At 42.4% G+C, this 22,959-nt stretch overlaps 1 protein-coding gene across 1 annotated transcript in view; it reads right to left on the bottom strand.

Annotated features, from left to right (window-relative positions):
- Nucleotides 1-22,959, bottom strand: part of CDKL1 (cyclin dependent kinase like 1) — a 63,238-nt gene that overhangs the window by 6,596 nt on the left and 33,683 nt on the right. Inside the window, exons 2-7 of the mRNA XM_082845446.1 lie at nt 20,525-20,646; nt 10,052-10,124; nt 7,590-7,680; nt 6,801-7,001; nt 3,857-3,939; nt 234-290 (exon numbers count right to left, since the gene is read on the bottom strand). Coding sequence (XP_082701572.1) covers nt 234-290; nt 3,857-3,939; nt 6,801-7,001; nt 7,590-7,680; nt 10,052-10,124; nt 20,525-20,646 — 627 coding nt within the window. The remainder of the gene's footprint in view (nt 1-233; nt 291-3,856; nt 3,940-6,800; nt 7,002-7,589; nt 7,681-10,051; nt 10,125-20,524; nt 20,647-22,959) is intronic.

The raw sequence follows: 22,959 nt of genomic DNA, 5'->3' as shown, positions 1-22,959 counted from the left end.
TGTTAATTTAGATTTCAAATACAGTTTAAGTTTATTTAAAGTGAAAAATACTTTCAGATGTTTTCACTGTTATGTGACCCATTTTTAAAAATGGAAAATATGTATACTTTTCAAAGGAGAAGAAGAATTCTAAAAGGAACACTTTTCAATCCATGGATTGACATACATCATTCAGATTCCCTAGTGATGCAGCTGCCGTGTGCTTCCAGGTCTGTTGGAAGCCATGATTTTACCTTTAAGAGCCCCAGGGCAGGATAAGAGATGTTTGGAAATTTTAATTCAAGTGGTTCCTGTTAAAGAAAAGAAAACAGGGATTTTATTTACAGCATATTTTCAAATATAAGGTTACCTCAGATTGAATTTCTTTTGAGTGAGAGAAGCATCTTCCTGGCACCTTCTTCGCCTCTTCCACTCTCTGCCCACCCCACCTCCCTGTGTCTGTTTCATAAGCTCCTTCTCTCCCCACCTCCAAATTGCTTTTCCAAATTTTCTTCCTAACCATTAACCCCCTTCACTTCCTGAAGAACTGATGCAGGTAGCAAATTGTGAGGGAATACTAAGGAGAGGAAAAAAACCCAAAACACTCGTCAAGCAATTGTTATTTCCTTTTTTTCTGCCTCAACTTATATAACTTGCCTTGCCTTAGAATAATTTTTGGCATTTATCTTGGCATTTATAGAAAGGGGCTCTGATTATTGCATTTATTGACATTTACATAAAGGGAGCTACAAAATAGATTTTTTTCCCAACCCAGAAAATGTTTCTTGGTTTTCTGGAATAAACACTGTTCTCTCATCCCACAAGAGCCTGCTGTTTCCCTGATCGTCCTACTGTTTAAAGAGTCTCCCGAGCAGACAATTCATCAATCTCCCTTTGGCCCTTTAAGGCTATTTTGCTCCAGTCACAGGCAGGAGACAATCAGGAATAATAAACACTATAAAGTAGAAGGAATGCCTATGTCAGACACACAGGCCAGTTAAAGAGATATACAGCTGATAAAGAGGCTAAAGAGGAGGGGAGCTGAGAAATTAAGAGCTAGCCAAGCGGAGTCAAATAAATGACCAGGTGTGTTGTGTGTTTAAAGATGGCAGTTCCCTGGTGCTGCCATCAAGATTAAGAGCACAGTGTTACTTGGGACAGGGGAACCAGCCAACAACAACCAATTCCTGAGTGTGCAGTTATTCATCTCTAATAAGAGATAGGAAACTCCAAAACTGAGGCTCTTAAGACCAACAGGGAAAAAAAAAACCCTAAAGCGGATTTGTATCAGCCTTTGAGAGCGGCCCTCTCCACCCCCATAGCTAAACTATTTCTCTTGCTATTTCTGTGTGTTGAATCTGAGCACCTCTGGGGATTGCCTTGACATTGCTGACATTGAGCCCTGCTGTCTCAGCAAGGACGCCTGGGACGAGGCCGGCTGGTTGGCTGTGATAGGATGGGCCCATCCCGCCTGCTTAGCCGGTTTCCCTGCCCCAGAAGCAAGCAGGCCTCTCTGGGGCAGGGTTGCTGACCCGCAGAGGGACTGGGGCACAGATGTTCAACCAGCACAGCCCCCCCACTTCTTCCTGTGTTTCTGTCAACAGGAAATCCCCTGCAGCACAACCTCTGGGAAACCATAGGAAGCCTTTTACACTGATGAAACTGATGAAACCTGGGTTGTTTCGGAGGCTTCCCCGGTAGAAAAGCGAACAGGAAATCGCTAAGGGATATTTAGCATGAAACTGGGAACGTCCAGGTCACAAGGGAGCCGGCTGGGTCACCTCCCATATGCCAGGTGTCATTCCTGCTTCTGCGGCCCCGCAGGCTCCCAGCTGCCCCACTTTTCCTATTCCTAGCGCTGCAGGAGCAGGGGTGACGGGGAAGTGGGAGGTGGGAGACTTCACTGCAGGACAGGCCAAGAGGTTGGGAGAACAGACAGCTCCAGTGGAACTGGATGGACCTTCCCTCTGGAAACTGAGTAATGGAGAAGGGTTAGTTTCAGTTTGAAAGTACCTTCCTTAGGCAGTAGGAACTCAGGATCTCACAGACCTTAACTGTGCTCAGAAATGTTTCTGAGTATAATACAGGCTCATTAGAAGACTTTTGAAAATATTAAAAAACCATAAAGAAAGAAACAAATCATCCCACCACAAAGAGACATTCACTGTTAATATTTTGGTATATATCTTTGCAGCCATTTATTTCACTAACGTAAAAATCTTTGCCTGATTTTCCAGAGGTTGTCATATTATTTTATATTTATACATGTAAATGTGTATATTTATTAAATATTTATTAATTTTATGTCAAATTATATATACTGTTTTGTAACTTTCTTTTTCATTTAGCAATATGTTGCGGACATTTTTTTAGGTGATTACATACGAATCTATTTTTATTAGCTATGTGGTACTTCTATTGTAAGGACATACCATAACTTATTTAATTAATTCCCCACTGATGGAACACTAAAGGAAATGATTTCTATTAAAGAATGTCATGAGAAATGCAAATCGAAACTACAATTAGTTATCACCTCACACCGGTTAGATTGGGCATCATCAGAAAATCTACAAACCATAAATGCTGGAGAGGATGTGGAGAAAAGGGAACCCTCTTGCACTGTTGGTGAGAATGTAAACTGATAGAGCCACTATGGAGAACGGTATGAAGGTTCCTTGAAAAACTAAAAATAGAATTACCCTATGACACAGCAATCCCACTTCTGGGCATATACCCTGAGACGACACAATTCAAAACGACACATGCACCCCAATGTTCATTGCAGCTCAATTTACAATAGCCAGGTCACTGAAGCAACCTAAATGTCCATCAACAGATGACAGGATAAAGAAGATGTGGTATATATATATGTGATGGAATATTATTCAGCCATAAAAAGGAATGAAACTGGGTCATTTGTAGAGATGTGGATGGACCTAGAGACTGTCATACAGAGTGAAGTAAGTCAGAAAGAGAAAAACAAATATCGTATATTAACGCATATATGTGGAATCTAGAAAAATGGTACAGGTGAACCGATTTGCAAGGTAGAAACAGAGACAGAGATGTAGAGAACAAACGTATGGACACCAAGGGGGAAAAGGGGTGGTGGTGGGATGAACTGGGAGACTGGGATTGACACATATACACTAATATGTATAAAATGAGAACCTGCTGTATAGCACAGGGAACTCCACTTTGCTGTACAGTAGACACTAACACAACACTGTAAACCAACTATACCCCAATTAAAAAAAAGAATGTCATATCTTTATGCTTTTGTCTAATAGTTTCATTGGAATAAATTCTTGAAAGTGGGTTAGGATATGCACGTTTTAAATTTTCTTCAATTTTTGAAAAATAAGTGTTTTCCACACATTGGCCATAGGGGACAGGTATGAGAGTAAGGCTGGCCAAGCAAGTTCATCACCGTTTTCCCCCAGTCTGGGAGTGAAAGCACAGTAGAGTAGGGGGTTTGGACAATGCTGGATTTTCCCTGGATGAGTCATTGTCTAAAAGTTAATTGGCTCTGAGCTTCATAGCTTCCACTGCTGAAAATGATGAAGGACAGGTGAGGCTGGGGCAGGCAGCTCTGCATTCCTGTCCAAGATGCTGGCTAAGCTCTATCAGCAATCTGTAACTTAGCACTGAAGGCCATGATCTTGCTAGTCAATTTGTCCCAGTTTTCTTTTTTACGCTTAGACTGATCTTCCATTGCCAAGTGGACCATGGGGCTCAGGCTGGTGCATAACTACCAAAACCTAGTTAGCCTGCAACTCCTCATGTACATTCATCGAGTGAGAATGATCCCCCTTAAACACCCTGGTAACCTTAGCTCTGACATGCAGAGCTCTTTCCAAAGTGGGTCACTCACCATATCTTCAGGGTCTGGAATTTTTACCCCACTGAAGTACTGATTTGTGCTAAATACTTGATGGTGCCTAGGAATGAGGTCTCCTTTGGACAAGAAGAAAGAGAAAGGTAAAATTAGATAGGTTGTATATATTACAAAATACTGAGTATAGCTCCCTGAAATTAACATGATATTATAAATCAACTATACATCAATAAAAATTAAAAAAAAACAAAACTAAAAAAAACCCACAAAAAATAAATAAATAGAAAATAAAGTCTTTTTCATCTTCTCAAAGAAAATTAGATCAGTTAGCAAGCACTGCTCTATGGTTTCCTTCCACTGGTGCTATGTTGGTCAGTGCCTATACCTACAAAGGCTGCAATTTCCTTCTCCAATCAGAGGGAGAGGCACTGAGGGAACTTTCAACAAACTGTGCCGAGACCCACAGTGGGTGGAGTACTGTGTTAGGCACAGAGGAGGCATGAACGGAAACTAAAGGATGCAACGTTCTTGCCCCTCAAAGGCTCACAAAATGTTTGAGGAGTCCAAACCAAACAACTCAGAAGCGTGTGCGTGCACACACACATACACACACTAACAAATAATGGCTTTTTTTTAAATAGCAAAAGTATGCTGGAGAGGGTGTGGAGAAAAGGGAACCCTCTTGCACTGCTGGTGGGAATGTAAATTGATACAGCCACTATGGAGAACAGTATGGAGGTTCCTTATAAAACTAAAACTAGAACTACCATACGACCCAGCAATGCCACTACTGGGCGTATACCCTGAGAAAACTATAATTCAAAAAGATACATGCACCCCAATGTGCACTGCAGCACTATTTACGATAGCCAGGACATGGAAGCAACCTAAATGCCCATCAACAGGCGAATGGATAAAGAAGATGTGGTACATGTATACAATGGAATATTATTCAGCCATAAAAAGGAAGGAAATTGGGTCATTTGTATAGACATGGATGGACCTAGAGACTGTAATACACAGTGAAAGAAAGAGAAAAATATCGTATATTAATGCATATTTGTGGAATCTAGAAAAATGGTACAGATGAACCATTTGCAGAGCAGAAATAGAGACACAGATGTAACAAACGTATGGACACCAAGGGGAGGAAGCGGCGGGGGGTGGTGGTGGTGGTGGTATGAATTGGGAGATTGGGATTGACATGTATACACCAATATGTATAAAACAGATAAGTAATAAGAACCTGCTGCATAAAAAATAAATTAAATTTAATTTAAAAAATTAGCAAAAGTGCAACAACCACAAATCAAAAGCATATTCACTGAATACTGATGGGTCGAGATAAAAGTGTATTGGCCTAGCGCTTAGAACAGTGCCTGACACGTAGCAAGCACTCAATAAATATCTGAGAAAGGAAGGGTTAGGGTTAGGAAAGGAGCACAGAAAGGGAAGGAGGGAGGGAGGAAACAAAGCATGAAAGATCTAGCTAGAAGGAATATGTTTCCAAATTGGAACCACCTTTACTTGTTTTACCAAATAGCAATCACTCGGAAATCCCACTTTATGTACTGTCTAGAAGCACTAAAGATGTGAAGTAATAAAACAAAAGGAGCATTTCTATATTCTGGGGGATTATGTGAGGCTCACCTGCCCACATTTCAGCCAAATAAGCTAAACTCGCCCTCATGTAAAATTCCAGGGGTATGACATCTGAAGAGGAATTTTGTTCAGAGAACAGATGGAGATGCTCAGAAGGGCACCCCTGGCACACCCAGGCCCACTTCCCAGAGCAGAGTGAACAGTGAAAGCCTGCCAGCCAGGGCCCCGGAAACGCTGCTATTGGACTGGGCTGGAGTTCCAACCTCAGGGTATCAAGTTGGCTAAATTTACCAGTTTGTCTCGGAACTTTACCTTTCACTCAAATCCAAAAACTGCTGTCCTTGCCCATTTTGGACAAGCAGACAAAATATGCTCTCTAATGCCTTGTCCCAGGTCTCAGTGAGCTTCCTTTCCTCATGAGCACATTGTCTGTACCTTAATAACCTTCTTCCACCGGAGAGCTGGGGGGTAGGACATGGACATAGTGCCCGAAAATCACTGGGAAAACACAGTGCCCCTGGCAGGGCTCCAAGGTGACTTACATGTCACTCAGCAAAAGCTACCAGCAAATACTTACTGCCTACTGTGTGCAGATGTTGGTGGAGGATAAATAGAAATAAAAGACAGGATCTCAGCCTCAGGCAGCTTACAGCACCTTTGGAATGATGCAAGCACAAGACACAAGTACAAGACAAGACATGGCAACAGCAGATGCTACATGAGTTTCAAGGAAAAAAAGTTTGCTTCAAATTGGGAGTCATAGCTCAACTCCCTGACTTCTGAAGGGATCAATGACTGCTCACAGATCTGTTCATCTGTCCCTTCCTTCCCCCTCTTCTCCTCCCCCGTATTCCCCAAGAGTAGAAACAAAGGAAAGGACTTTGGGGGTGGGAAAGTAAAACAAGAAGGGTGACATAAGAAGAACCAGGCTTTCTTCCCGACACTTAGAAGGTTGAGCATCTTCTAAATAGCATCTGAATAATCCGAACTAGCCTGACAGGCTGGAGTCAAGGACATCCAGAGAATGAATTACCACATCATAATAAATGAAGCGAAACACAACAGCATTCTGTAGACTGCTAGGCCCTTATAGAAATGTATGTTTTTATTGTTGCTATCATCATTATTCGGAGTTTAACTTGATCCAAACTATGTTGAAGAGAGAATCTTGTGTCTTTTTGGACAATTAGCACATACTCAAAATCGCTGATTCTTTTTCTTAAAACAAACCTGGACCTTTAATGGAGCCATTTCATTGAGACTTTCCCTCTTTGTGACTGTAAAGGGCATTAGATGAGACTAGGAACTTGGCTCTGCCCAGCACTGACACGGGTAAAACTATCCAGTTTCCAAAAGGCGGGACAGAAACACCACTCACCCAAGGTTTTCCTAATCAGATAGAGCTGATCCACATCTGATTTTCCGGGCCACAGAGGCACTCCTGACAGCAGCTCAGCAAAGACACAGCCAATTGCCCAAACGTCTACTGGGGGGCCGTACTGCATGTCCCCCACCAACAGCTCTGGGGAGCGGTACCACCTGGTGGCCACATAGTCTGTGTAGTAGTCACTCGGTCCAGCTGGCCGGTGATGGGACATGGAAAACAGAGAGAGCAGTGCAAGCGAGGAATCAAAACCGGGAGGGGGAAGACCTGAGAAATCAAGCTTGTGTTCCATCTGTGGCTTTCCTAAATCAGTGGTTCACAATACTGGGTGCACGTTAAAATCACTTGGAATACAGTATTTTAAAAGTTACTGATGTTTGGGTACCCCCCCACCCCAATTAAACCAGAATCCCTGGAGGGGTATCAGTATAGTTTTTATAGTTAGAGTTTATAGTTTCCCAGATGATTCTAATCTACAGCCGAGGTTGAAAACCACTCTTCTAAAACAGTAGTTCTAAAATGTACTATTTTAGCAAAACATGGTAGAAACCAGGAGGGTAACATACTTTTTAATAAGCCCTTTACTGTGGTAAAATTTACAGATAGCATACATTTTAAACCAGTGTATATCGACATGTTTTCAATTAATTGCAGACGTGTAATTTATAGCAAGCTTATGCCCTAAATATACAGGAACCAGCTTTCTATAACATTTAGATTCTTTATCATATTAAAAAACCTTTCCAGCTTCGACACTTAACTAAAGAAAACTTCAATACTCACTCAAAAGCCGAGCGAATCCAAAGTCGCAAAGCTTAATCACAGAATGTTTTGTGACGAGGATGTTTTCTGGCTTTACGTCTCTGTGTATGCACTAATCACAAACACCAAACCAAAGCAGATTAGAAAGGAGCAACTACAATACATGGACTAAATAAAACATATGAATATTTAGCAAATATTTGAGAAATCGTTTGAACCTCTCACTGGCCTTTTGGAAAACAGACTACAGAACAGCAGCCGAAAATAAACCTAGTACCATACCCATCACAGCCTGAGGCAGCCCAGATTCCTGAAGGGTCCCTAAAGACCAACAAGTGTGAAAGGAAAAATGAAAGTAGGGTAGCCAGAAAAACAACAAATAATTTTTTAGTATAAGTATGCCCCACGCAACGTTTGGGACATATTTATACTAAAGTGTTACGATTGTTCACCTGAAATTCACATTTAACTGGGTGTCCTGTATTTAATCTGGCTACCTTAGGTGACAGGGAAAATGTTAAAAGGCTCTGGGTGAGGCCTGCAGCATGGCTGCAGGAGCTGCAAGTTGGTGCCTAAGCAGAATTCACAATCCAGTTGTTTAACTGAGAACAGAACACATTCCGCCTGGTAAACAGGACAAGCCCTGGGCCTACTGAGATAAGCTGGGAAAGAGAAGGGCGGGAAGCAGCAGCTTGCCAAGAGACCTCCCTTCCAGCTCTGACATTCGTCCCCACCAGATAAATAAGAGCAGGCAGTGCTCACCCTCTGGGGAGTCGCTAGATGTCAGCTCTGTCCCACACACATCCAGCCTTCTTTCTGTGCCTCCACCCCACGGGATGTAGTCCCCATGCCAGAGTTTAGACACAAATCACCTGTGGTTTCCAGACTACAGCTGACATTGCTTAACAGGGTGATGCTGGAAGAATGTTTAAGAATCTTCACATGATTTTCTTATTAAATAACAATTTTTTGGCAATGAACAAATCAACAACCTAATTAAAATTACATAAAAACAACCGTGGGGTCATAGTACTGTTCAGGTTCCTAATAACCTTCCCTTCTTCCAAGTGTTTTCCTCTCTGGAGGAGAATGTTGGAGACTTCGCGGCTGATACCCTGGGATGATCTTGACTCTCTAGAATCTGGAGAGATGACAGAGTTTCCTCTTGGGCCTGGCCTAGTTCTCACTCCAAAGGATCTTCGGGGTGAGACCTCAGTGTGTTTCCCCATGGGTATTTATTATTCTGGAAAAACTGGGGGGAAATAACTGAATTATTTTATTACAATCTATCTGATTCTCAGCAAATAATGGCCCTGAGATTTCCACTTTTTTTTAAACCACTGGCTTCAAATATTACTATAAATGGGTACACCCCTGAATATCATGATGACAGATGGTCAGAAGTACTTGTAAGCAAGAATGTGCTCCTATTCTGCTCTGGGAATTCTTTACAAGTTTCTACAACCCTCCCCCCCATGCACATGTGGCCAAACAGCTTCAGGGGCTCTCCAGGGAACTGTGGTATGCGTTATATTTGTTCTTAGTGTCTCTGCTTTTCCCCACCAGGGCCTTTCTGCAGTCTCTCTTGCTCCCCCATCCTAAAACCTGCTCTCAGGAAACTGCTAGCCCTCACTCGCAGTACCTATAAGGTGTCCACGCTCCCTGCTATGCATGCATTTGGACAAGGACTGTAGCCGTGAGCTAGGTGGACGAACAGCTGGGAGAAGTGCCGCCTACTCTCATATTTGCTTCTCTGGGAAGGCAGCTTCAGGGAAAAAAAAAACATTTAGAACAGCGTGAGGAAGGGGATTCAGCCCCACCAGTGAAATTGGACCCTGGCTGTTGTCAGGATGACATTTGCGGTAAATTGCCCTTGTGGCCAAAATGAAGCTCTGATGTTGGAGTCTGGCTTCTGTGCACAGGGACTGGGCCATGTTGTATTGGAAGGAACAGCAGGGTTCCCAGCATCTGTGAAGTCACACCACCTGGGCAGCGGTCCACTGTGCTTCCCGCCAGCCTCGCTGTGGCTGGGAGTGCTAGAGGTTTCCACTGGCTGCTTTGTTGCAGACTTGGCACCTCTATCTCACCAACGCAGACACTAGTACGTGTGCATGGCACTTGAGACTCCACGTACTGCCCTCAACAAGCATGAGCCACCTGGGTTCCCCTCCCCAATTTCAGAGTATTTTGAGGATTCCAGACCAACACGGACTCCAAGTGAATGGGATTCTACCTTAAATTTGAGCAGTTCCTAAGCAACGTAAAAATAACTACTTTCTTAAAATCATAAAAATGCATCTTTAAAACCTGAACAAGAAGGACTAGCTAGGTTGGCATTTTTAGCATCTACTTACCCCAACCAGGCTTACGAAGATTTGGGTAAAAAATTCTATCCACAAAAGTATGATATAAACTTTGTACAAAGGCTCCACCTCAGCTTAAGGGCAGCCTTCTGGTTTTTAGAGGGAGATCATGAGACTTACATTGTGTTTATGGCAAAAATTTACGGCTTGCAATGTCTGCCAAGTTATGCTCTTCACAAGATGTTCTGGTACCCTATTAAAAAAAAAAAAAAGCAACACAGACACATTCTTTAGTGTTGCCATGGAATTCAGCTCAAAAAAAGAAAAAAGCAAACCAAGACAGGCTTAAGTAGTGGAAAATCCTAGGTCACACATACAGTCATCTAACTCATGCGACAGGCATTCCAGGGGTCCAAAGTGTAGAGAACACATGATCAGAACACTGCTGAATTCCAGGGACAGCAAGGTAACAACAATGTAACATCTACGTCTATAGGGAGGGACCAGGAAGACCCACAGGGATTTCAACAAGTACTTAAGACCACCTACCTCGAACATCTGTGGCACCACTGGCAACCTGCCTGGTGACCTGAGCTCCTCCTCAAGTTACCAGGCAGGTAACAAAAAAGGAGCTTTTTGTTGATGGCAAGTTATTAGTAAATATCAAGCATGAAAGATGCTGTTTATTTTTTCAAGTTGCCCCAACTGATGGCCTTGAAGCAGAACTCATCTTCCACAGGTGGGCACATGGTTTCTTCAGATTCCCTAGGCAGCACTTTTTTTATTATTATTATTATTTATGCTTGCATTGGGTCTTCTTTGGGGCACACGGGCTCCCCTCTAGGCTTCACGGTATGTGGGATCTTCCCGGACCAGGGATTGAACCCGTGACCCCTGCATTGGCAGGCGGACTCCCAACCACTGTGCCACCAGGGAAGCCCCAGCACTTTTTTTTTTTAAGGTAATGAAGATTTTACTGATGGTAAGGAAGAGGTTTACATTGCACACCAGGCAACAGAAGGCCATAATAAGTAGACGCCCACATAGGCATCTTGGTTCTTTCCTCACACCGTTCCTCTCTGGTAGCTGGCTGCATCCTGTTCACATCTCCCTGCCCTGTCCTCTATTACAGCATCTAAACCTCATGCCAGTGCTCCCAGCACTTGCTCCCTGACTCTAAGCTTACATAACCAGGGCAAACAGTGGCCCCAGTAGGTCCTTTCTGTGAATCAGAAAACGGTACCTGCTCTGAGAGCATTTTTTTAAAAAAATATTAGGCAATGAGCAAAACGAACTACAGAGAGAGTACATTTATTTTCAAAGACCCCCGCCCACCAGTTAGACTTAACTGTTTTTACAAATCCAACATTAAACAATGTTGTGATCCCCAGCCAGAACTAATATGTACACCAGGGAGGAAGCTCTGGAGTACTTGTGTCAAGGTGACCCAAAAAAGTCACTTCCAGCCTCCGGGAGGGGCTATGAGGCCACCGTTGTCACAGGCCAGATGTTCAGGAAATCCTTTCAAGCAGATAAGGGGAAGCTGGAACAGTGGGACAATGTGGAGGAAATGAAGAGGCCACTTCCATGAAGAAGAGCTGGGACATTCCTGGGCTGAAGTAGCTTTTCTCCAAATTCCCTTCCTTATTCTAGCGACATAAAGGTACAGATGCCAGAAAATCTCACCTGTCTAGAAAGAAGGCCTAGAAAGATACAACTAAGAAGAGGACATTTCAGGGGACGTGCTTTCCCCCAGCCTCCATTTTTTACCCAGAAAAAAACAGAATATATGTTGATTATGTAATGAATTAAGTATTAATATAAGGTTATTCAGTACCAGGCAATTTTAGTCTCTAAGAACATTTCCCAAAAGAAATTACGGGGCTTCCCTGGTGGCGCAATGGTTAGGAGTCCGCCTGCCGATGCGGGGCACACAGGTTCGCGCCCCGGTCCGGGAAGATCCCACATGCCGCGGAGCGGCTGGGCCCGTGAGCCGTGGCCGCTGAGCCTGCGCGTCCGGAGCCTGTGCTCCGCGGCGGGAGGGACCACAGCAGTGAGAGGCCCGCGTGCCGCGGAAAAAAAAAAAAAAAAAAGAAATTACGCAAAAAGAGCATTTAAAAGTAAATTATAATAGCATATCATTAGCGCTCCTCTAACACTAAGCACCTTGTTACACAGTTTTCAAACGTAAAAATTCTGTTCAAGCTACCTAGTGTCGTCTTCGGTCAGCTACTCAGTCCACTTTTTTTTAATATATATATTTTATTATTTATTTATTTAGGCTGAGCCGGTCTCAGCTTCGGCAAGCAGGATCCTCGCTGTGCATGCGTGATCTTTCAGTTGCAGCATGCAGACTTCTTAGTTGCGGCATGCAGACTCTTAGTTGCACATGCATGAGGGATCTAGTTCCCCGACTGGGGATCAAACCCGGACCTACTGTATCGGGAGCACGGAGTCCCACTCACTGGACCACCAGGGAAGCCCCTCACTTCACTTCTTGATTACTCTGTTTCTGCTCTGGAATGCCAGGGCCTCAGATTCTATCTTTAAGACCCCTTTTAGCTGAGGATGATAGGAGCCAGGTTTTTCACTGTTGGTGGAGGGAGTTACAGATATGGAAAGGAAGAAAAATAGAATCTATTCTGTGGCGCCTCACTGGGACTGGATACTCACATATGTACAGAGAGCACTGTGCTGAAAAGGGGGCTATCTTATACACATGCTCCAGAAAGCTTTTCTGCTTAGGACAACATCTGACAGAGTGGTTAAGGTGATGAGAAGCGGCCCAATTTGGACTATATTTTAAAAATAGAGTCTTCAGGATTTTCTGAGAGATTGGATGTGAGATTCAGAGAGAAATCAAGGAATGACACCAAGTAATTAGCCTAAGTTGCTGGTTTATGGTGGGGCCCTTTACTGTGGAGAATGCTTGGGGAGAAGCCGGGGAGGGGAAGGGAGGGTGGCTGGGTGAGATGCTTCTCAGTCATGCAAGGGAAGACTCTGGGAAAGGAGTTCTGAATTCAGAAGGAAGGTCCAGAGGGATAAATTTGGGAAGCATAAGCATAGTGATGGGATTTACAGGCCTAGGAGTGGATGAAGCCACCTAAGGAATGAATCCAGAAAAAAGAAGAGAAGGTCAAGCCCTGAGGCCCTGCAACATGTAGAGATCAGAAAGAGGAGGGGGACCCAGCAAGAGACTGGGGTTGAGCACCAAGTGAACTAAGATGACACTCAAGAGAACGCAGTGTCACTGAAGCCAACTGATAAAAGTGCTTCAAAGGACTTCTGGGTTAAGATGGTGGATTAAACACACCCATCTATTTCACTCTCTCCTAAAACCTAACTAGAACGACACTGAAGCTCAATCTAAATATAATAAGACATCATCTCACCCTCAGGCAGCTTATAGTATCTTTGGGAAAATAAAAGTACAAGACAAGACATGGTGACAGCAGGTGAGAGCTACAGCTGTCCCTCTGGAGCCCACTGAGCTGTGGTCCAACTTGACAGAGGTACTCCCTCCAGGGAGGGTGGAATGGAATCCATCTTCCACTCGTGGGAAGAGGTGCAGGAGAAGTGCACTCCTGGGTCCGCCACCAGTGTGACCTCACGGCACTCCTCCTGCCTGCTTTGGGGACTTTGTTTCACCCCCAGGAACATAAAAGCTTCCCAAGTGTTTGGCTCCAAGGAGTAAGGGGGGTATCATTAGAAATATCTGTGGTCTAGATTTCTGTGTGACTGTACCATCATTTTAGCCAATTGGAGACAGAGATCCTTGGCCACACTAAGTAAGCAAACCCAGAAAGAGGAAGGCCCGAGATCCAGGAAGTGGTGAATCAAACTATAGAGAAATTCCAAGAGGGGATTCAAAGGATGACAGCAAAGGGAAGTCCCAGGAGGACAGCTGGTCAGCGGGCTTGGAGAACAGCAAGCCAAACAGATGGAGGATGGGGGTCTAAAGGCAGGATATCACCAAGGGGGCAAAAAAGTGAACTAATGGATTACCTGATTTGATTAGCCTGTGGAAAAGTATGCTGAGAGACTATTAAAAAGAGTGGAAAAAGTTAGCAATAGAATACTAAGCAAATTTAAAAAGCAAGGCAAATATAATTTGCAGAAAAAATACAAAAAGAAAGTATGGTAAAATGCTCAGCTATAAGTAATATTTACAGGCATAATAATGGGAACAGTGAATGCTGAATTAATAAAATTTTAATGTAACTACGTGGGGGGAGAAGGGGAAGCAGAGGAAATAATGGTGTAAGAGAGCTAAATCCTCATCTATCAGAATAGTCTGTAGATACTGTCTAAAAATGTCTAAAAATTATTACATCAAGAAATAGCAGTACATCACTATTTTTATTACATTACATTGCTAGATTTAATTTGCTAAGGTTTTTTACACCTAAGTTCATAAGGGATATTCACCTGTCATTTTCTTTCCTTGAAATGTCCTCATCTAGTTTTGGTATCAGGTTATAGTGGTCTCACAATATGACTTGGAAAGTACTTCTTCCTTCTATATTTTCTGAAAGAGTTTGTGTAGGATTGCTATTATTTCTACCTTGTATGTTTGAAGGAATTCATTCATCAAATATTTTAATAATAGAAACCAAAGTAGCATGACTATAAGGAAAAAATATATATAAATCCACATCATTGGTGATAAGGTGAATTGGTTCAGTTTGACAAACCCTATGATCCGATAATCCCATTTTGAGAACTTCTAAAGAAAAAGTGCAAAAGAAGAAAAATCTTCTTTTTGTAGGAAGATTTTGAGAGTAGAATCATTTATCAGACAAGACACTGAAAATGGCTTCAATATTCAACAATGGAGGAACAGTTAGATGGTAATGTAACTAGATGTAATATCTTATAGTTAATAATAGATCTAAAAATTATACTGCAACATATTTAGAAACGCACATGAGGGGTTTCCCTGGCGGTCCAGTGGTTAAGACTCCGTGCTTCCACTGCAGGGGGCGCAGGCTAGATCCTGGGTTTGGGAACTAAGATCCCACATGCCTGCCGAGAGGAGAGGCGGGCAGGAGGGTGGGGTGTGGCGGAGAGAAATGCATATGAGAAAATATTAAGTGAAGAACAGAATTGGGGGGAAAAGTCATTTCATCACAGCAACACGGAGAATGTGCTGCTTCGTCTGGTAGGGCGGCCAGCAGCCTGGCTCCTTTTACAATGGTCTTCAGGTTTTCATATACAGACACTTAGTTTTGTCAGCACACCAAGACAGTATCCATTTCAAAGGGGCAGGGGCACAAATTTACTAGCCTGATATATAAAGCCAGAATGCTAATTTATTCATCCATCTTTAAATTCTGAGTGCCAGCTTATGCTCTCGTTGTAGGCAATTCCATAGAGAAACTCAAGTTCTAATGAGAATGGTGTTTGGTGAGCAAAGAGTTGGAATGAGAGAAAGTACACAGTTTGACTGGTTATTGCCTTTATGCTGAGATAGTTTAGTTGCACCCATCTCCAAATTAGGAAGCTGTCGTCCTTAGATAAAATGTGTGTAATCAGTCACATCTAACCAGCCTGGCAGCCTCCTATCCCTTTAAGGATGCTTTGCATATCTCTGCCCTGATGCATAATGTGTTGGTTTCACAAAATAACTCCCAGAAAGCAAACTTCTGTCTCTCCTTCCAAGTTTTGGAATGGATGGACTATGACCCTAATGTCCTGATAACAAAATTGAAATGAACAGAGAGAAACCTAAACAACTGCTGTGTGAAAGTGAACAGATTAAACTGCATTTTAAACACGTCTTCAGAAATAAGAGAGACGAGAGAGATGACAAAGAAAGACCATGGATCTCTTCCCAGGTTCTCAATACAGTAACGGTCCTTTCCACCACTGCTCCTCTAATATTTGTCACATTACAAGAAGTCAAGCAATCAACATCCATTCAAGCTTCATTTCTACACAAGGTTACAACAAAGATGGGGACGAAAGGGCTGGCCAAGCTCCTATAGAAATAATATGTTCTTTGAAATTTATCTTATAGAAATATTTATGTTTACTGTAGCCTTATTATTAGAGAAAAACTAGAAACAATCTAAATATTTATCAATGGGGGGTTGAATAAAGAAACCATGGTATATTTGCACCATGGAATTCGATACCATTTAAAAAATATAAAAGTAGAGATGTAGGTATGAATAGGGAGACAGCTCCCAAACACACTTACAAAATGAACAGTATGTAGAGTTCAATCTCTTTAAATATATATATGCATAGAAAAATAATTAGGAAACCATTTCTCAAACTTTATTTCTATATGTTTCCGTGTTGCTTGACATTTTTACAACAAACAATGCATCACTTTAAAAAAGAGAGTTTTAGAAAAGTTCTGGAATTCCATTGTCAGAAACTGAAAACTTGTAGTAATGCCCTTTACCCACCAGATGTTCTTTGAACAAACTATATGAGAGTCAGAGGAGGATCTGGTGGTAATGGAATCTGCACAGGAAAAAAATGGGTGAAGTGTCTGGCTGCACTTACACAGGGACAGAAAAATGAGGAGAGAACACCTAAACCAGTTGTTTATGAAATTCTGACAGAGGAGAGACCAATAGTTAATAGAATAATAAGTACAAGGCCTATTCAGTCCTACAGAAGATAAGGAATATGCTTGTTTGAGAGCAAATATAAGCAACACGAACACAGCACTGGGAATTATAATGGACACATATTTATGCCACTATAACAGGATCTATTCTGGCATAAACTTGCTTGTTAGTAGCAGCATGAATGTGAATCTTCTCCAAAAGCCTTCCAAAGGAGTTCAAGAAGTTACCAACATCTTACAAGGAGATAAATTAGTATCCATTTCAGATTCAAAGTAGAGATAAGTCTTTGAGTCTGATTTAGCAGGAATTATTTTTAATAATTAAAACACTGCCAAAGTAATAAATGGAACATGGAGAAAATATAAAAAAACAAAGTGGAAAATATCTATACAATCATCATTCAGAGATAATCTCTATTAAAACATGTATATTAATTACTTTTCTTATTTTCTACCTATATATAAATTCTATGAAAGTGAAATGTGTTTTTTTTATTATAGCATTTTTTCTTCATTTTGCAACCACTCATGAACATTTCTCTATGTCAATGTTTGTTTTATCTTATAAGCATGATTCTTAGCAGCTCCACTGTATTCCATTGTAAAGACATACTATAATTTACTTAACCAATCCTCTATCATGGGACATTTCAGTTGTTTCCAATTTTTTTATTATAAACAATACTTTAACAGTAGACACTTTTTAAACTAAATATTTACACACATACTCAATTATTTTCTTGTGGTAAATTAACAGAAGTAGACCCACTGCCAAACTGCCCTCTGGACAGGTTGCTCTAGCAGTGTACTAATAATTTCCTTTGACAATATTAGGTTTTAGAAATTTTTAATCAAAGTAACTCTTTGTAAATGAAAAATAAAACATTGTTATGATTACTCTTCTTTAAAATCATCTTTAAGGATCAATTTATCAGTTTGCTGACTCAGTCACTCCACAGCAAGTATTGAGAATATACCAAGTGCCAAGAATTAAGCTAAAAATTACTGGGGATACACAGATGAGGAAGGCACAGCTCTTGCCCTTGAAGATTTTATAGTTTACTGGGCAAACATAAATAATTCCAGAAGATGTAATGGATACCACAGGAAGGAACTCCCGAGTCTCCTAAGGTAGATATCATAAGGAGGTCATCTTTGAGCTGTATCCAAGGGCAAGCAGGAGTTTGCCAGGCAGAGAACGGAAGGTAGGGCAACTCAGGTGTTCTAAAGCCTAGGATGCAAATGATTCCATGGGATTGAAAACTGGTGGGAAATGGGGTGTTTCTTGCAGAGTGAGTGAGATCTTGTATCCCATGCTAGGGGTTTTTAACCACACCAGTAAGCTTTGAGGAGCTATTAAATGACTTATGTAGGGGAGTGGCATGATCCACTTTATATTTTAGAAATTTGTACCTGGAAATATAGTGATCACAGGACATTCTTGGGGTAAATGTACAAACCTAAGGAGGACCAACCTGCCATCAGACAGGAAAAACGTCAGCATTAGCACATTATCTTCTGTTGATATTGTCTAACAGATCACATATGAAACTAAAAGGGAACTGCAGTCTTCTGAGCTCTAGGTATTATGATCATCAACTCATAACACTGTAGAGCTGGAAGTTCTCTTAAATTTTACCTGGTACTAAACTCTCATTTTTAGAGGTAAGGACACCTGTAAGCAACTTGCTAAAGGTCACACAGGTGATGCTGACCCACTTTTACTGGGAATACACTCACAAAGTTTTATTTTATAGTACAGCTTTATTTTGTAGATCTCTACATTGAAACATAAAGTTTTCCTATGAATTTCAAAATCGTTGGTTGACAGAGTTAATGACATTTACTCCTTAATGATGACAAGCAAAATTCTGAAATAGCATTTAAAGGATCGGAGAATCCAAATAGGATAATGGAAAGTAACTTTTATTTTTAAAACACACACACACACACACACACACATCCTTAAACTTCAAAGTAAATGCATATGATCTGACTTAGAATAAATCTTACTTTTCAAACTTGCTCAGTTATTAGTGTTCCTTAAATCAATCTTATATTTGACAAACCACGGCACAGTGTCATTTGGAAATGAAGCTGCTTGTACTTAACCACACATGTGTCTACCAGTCTTTCCCTTCTCTAACCCACCTCTATATTAAAGCATTTTCTGGAACATATATAACAGATTTTAGCCAGTGGAGTTAAAAAAATCTGCTTCCAAGCCTCTAATCACTCCTCATCCTGTCTTTTTATTCTTCTGCTTAAACTATATGCTAAAAAAGAACTGACTCCCAATTGCTTGCAACCCCCCACTAATCAGTGTTTCTAAGTGACTCAATCTAACATGATTAATCAAACTCCCTGCAACAACCCCCTAGTTCCACGTAGCACGAGTAACTTACACTAGTAGGTTTAATTGAAGTGTCACTAGCAAGCTGTCAAAAGAGCAAATATCAACATAGTCAATGTTTTCTCCCTTGAACACATAATTTCTCTGTATCAATGACTTGCTGAAAGGAGGGAGGTGTCTGTTCTCTTGGCTCTCTCTGGCTGAGTAAATTAACAAGAAAAGCCTGTGCCATGGTCACTAATGAACCGTGAACCACTTTCATCCTATCTGCCCGGAGGTCATGGCAGATCATACATAACCACCACCACATGGCAGAGCAAGCGCTTGGCCAAGGCTTGAAAGCCTTGTTGAAAGAGCCTCAGCCTCCAGCCACTGGAGTGCGAATGTGAGCCAGGATGGGGTGCCGTTCCATCATTCTGATCTCCAGTGCACTCTACATAGCGTCTTCAGCCAAAGTTGGGCTCCCAGGAACACAGCAAAAGACAGAGAAGAGGAGATATCCTTCCCTGTTCGACTTCTCTGGAGTCTCCTCACCTTGCAAGTCAAAGGTCGCCTCCTCCATGAAGTCTTCTTTGATTGACCCACTTGGAATCATATCTCCTAGGACCTTGTAATCATTCTACCCTCTCCCTTTGGCACAGTGACTGGTTCCAGGGGTAGTTGCATCACCTGAGCTGAGCCAATCAGTCTTCTACTGGACTTTGTATGCAGACGCTACCTTCTTCTAGAACTTCCTTTCTTCTAGAATGGCTACACAGGTTGATAAAAGCCTGTGGCAATGCTTTCTAGTTCACACTTTTCCCTTCCTAACTGCTTCCATCTCACAGCACACACACACATACCCTCCAAAATCAACCCTGTAAAGGAGACTCAACTCCAAGGCAGAATGAAGCCAACACAGAGAGGAAGAGTTGGGAGTCGTTGGTGCGGGGGAGAGGGAGACAGAGAGAGAGAGAACGGCCCCACCTAAGGTGCTCTGCCTTAAAGACACCCAGCTGAGGAGTGGGTGGGAGCCAAAATCCAGCCTGCATTCTGCTCACCCTGGCAAGGAGCGACCTTCAGAGGAAGGGAGCTCACCCCCACCCCCTGCCTTTTTTTTTTTTCAAACAAAGGCTCTGTCTGCTCACCGAGCCTTCTGCTGCTGCACACAAAGGTGTTGCCTGTGCTAGAAATGTGTTATAAGATCAGCGGGACCTCCAGAGTCACCTCTCCAATCACAGCCACCACCACTTCCTTTTTCACCTACACCCGGCTTCAGTTGGGTTTTTTGTCATTTGTAACCAAAAAGTTCTGACCAGTAGAGCAGACCAGATACCTGGGTTGCTTCAGATAAAACACCACATTTGTTTTAGCCTTAAACTTCCTATTAGCCATTGTCTTTGAACTCTACCTTTCAACCTCCAAGTCCTTATGCTTCCCTAGGCAGGCACAGAATAACTAATATCCCTCCTTTTCTTTCCTAGAGACTGACATAGCATTTATGCAGAGATAATATACCAAGAAATCAAGTTCAACCGAATAATGTAGTTGCTGCTTTCTCATGAAAATGATGAGTTATGATTTCTTTCTCAACATTTCTGGTAACCCCTCAGCAGCAGAGTATGCTGGCCAAACACTGGCTGTCTTTGCCTACTGTGAAAAAGGCTCATAACTCATTTTCCCTCGCAAACCCTACTGTGTTTTGCTGTGTTTTGTTTGTAAACAACAGGTCACTCACCCTCTTTGGTGTTTGTCCAGCTCGTGGAGCACCGTGTGGTCACAGTATTCAAACACCAGGTGAAGCTTCCGCTTCCTCCTGAAGACTTCGATAAGGTTGACGAGGTTGGGATGCTTGAGTTGCTGAAAACACAAAAAGCAAGGTGCTAAAGTGGAAGTGTGAAAGACAGTTTTCTCTAATTTTGGCCCAACAGAAGAAAGCTATTTGTCCTTTAGAAAAATTCTTGTCTTGGATTGACGGAGGCTGTCGATAGCACTATCTTTCTTCACTTGATGAGCTGTTCGTTAGCAGCCTGTAAGTGAAAAATGATCATGATCCTGGTGGTTAGTGAAGGTAAGGAGAGATATGAGAAGGCTGGGAAAAAAGAATGAAAATGTCCCCTCCTACAGAGATCTCCCTGATCGCCCTAGACTGGTTCAGTGTCCCTCGTGGCCCCCCTGAAGTATGAATCCTTTGGAATCCTTCAAACCTACTAATTGTTCAATTGATTGTTTAATGTCCTCTGCTGCCAACAGATATAATGGATACATTCTATAGAATATAAGAACCATGACAAACATCAGGGTCTGTGTTCTCTTGTTTACGCAGAATGATGTTGTATTCCCAGCATGGGGCCTTGCACATAATAGGCGTTCGATCATTATTTGTGAATGAATGAGTAAATCAGGTTTCCTAGGCTGATGAAACCTTTTAAAAGAGAAAAATGAGGAAGACTCTCTAATCTGCTATGCCTGAAGGAGTGTATCTAGAAAACACAGGCAGGAATGAATGTCGGTGTTGACAGAGATAAATCTTGTACTAAGCTTTCTGGCCCCTCCTGTCCGTGATCCTACTGGAAACACTACAACTAAGCAAACTACTGTGAAGAGAGCAAAAATGGTTAACTTTCTTTAGGGCTTGAAGGCCTCTGGGCAGTGACCTACGAGAGCAAGAGAGGAAGCCGAAAGGCTTCTTAAGGCCTAGTCTCAGGAATCAGGTGATATAACTTCTGCCTCATTCACGTGGTCAAAGCAATCATGAGATCCACCCTCCAGCTCCAGCCCAGGATGAAATACCACGAGGAGAGCAGGGCGCAGGTGTTCCAGCTGCGCTCAGCCCCTGCCAGCCCTCATCTAATTCGGCTACGTGGGCGAGCCCACGCAAGACCCCTGCAGGAGCACACAGCCAAAGCACAACTGTGAGAAGTAAGAAATCATGCTTTTTTAAGCTACTAAGTTGTTTTTTTTTTTTTTCGGTACGCGGGCCTCTCACTGTTGCGGCCTCTCCCGTTGCGGAGCACAGGCTCCGGACGCGCAGGCTCAGCGGCCATGGCTCACGGGCCCAGCCGCTCCGCGGCACGTGGGATCTTCCCGGACCGGGGCACAAACCCGCGTCCCCTGCATCGGCAGGCGGACTCCCAACCACTGTGCCACCAGGGAAGCCCTAAGCTACTAAGTTTTGAGGAGGTTTGTTCATGCAGCACTAGATAATAACCCTGCAGTAGAAACACCAGGGGAACTTTTGAAAACTGCAGATGCCCCGGCACCACCCCCAGAGATCCTGAATCGGTCTTGGACGGGCCCAGCCATCTGGTTTTTTTCCCCAAATTCTCCAGGTGATTTGATATGTAGACAGAGGTATTAATCATAGGTAGACAGATATTTCATAAATGATAAAAGACAGAAGGAGAAAAACTGAAGTTCTGGAACTGCACACTCCAGCACATTTGTATAGATAGTGAGAAGAGAAACAGTCAGCAAGAGAAATACTAAAAAAGACAATTATTTTCTCATTTTCTTTGTAAAACCCCTCTATCTTCAAGATGTGAAATTCCTGCTCCAGCGATTACACTTGATGAAACAAATATAAAACAGCCAAGACACTCTAAAGCCCATTAGCCACATTTGGGCCTTAGAACAGAAGGCACTCCAAGCTCTAAAGCCCCAGATTTATGTTCCCATAGCTGGAAACTTTTAGCCTGAACTAACACTTTCCAGATATAGGAGGACAGAACTGCCTGCTGTTTTAAACCAAAGAATTGCGTTGGCTCAGACGTCTCAAACAGAAAGCAAACGACCAAGTTTAAAGGGGGTAAATAGCAGCTTTATGACAATTAGCGGAAAGCAGAGATTTTCTTACAGCCTCTGAAAACTAACTGTCTGAAGGCCCAGACCTCAAATCTTAGATTCTTTTCATTTTCCATGTTCCATATGTAGTCCTCACATCTTCAGCCAACTTTTTTAGCAAAAGTACAAACGTATCAATTCTACCAAAACAAATACCTGGACCTTCTCAGATGCCAAGACTGGCACCTCCAACTTGTCCCATCCATACCTCCAGTGATCACCAGGGGCACTGCTGCCTCAGGATAAAACCCAAATATCCTCTCAGTTTGACCTCTGCTTACTTCTGCAGGCCCATCTCTTAAACCCTAGACACACTGAATTTCTCTCACT

Source organism: Leucopleurus acutus (assembly GCF_964270905.1).
Source record: "Leucopleurus acutus genome assembly, chromosome: 1".
NCBI lineage: Eukaryota > Metazoa > Chordata > Mammalia > Artiodactyla > Delphinidae > Leucopleurus > Leucopleurus acutus.
This window is presented reverse-complemented; position numbering and strand designations above follow the sequence as displayed.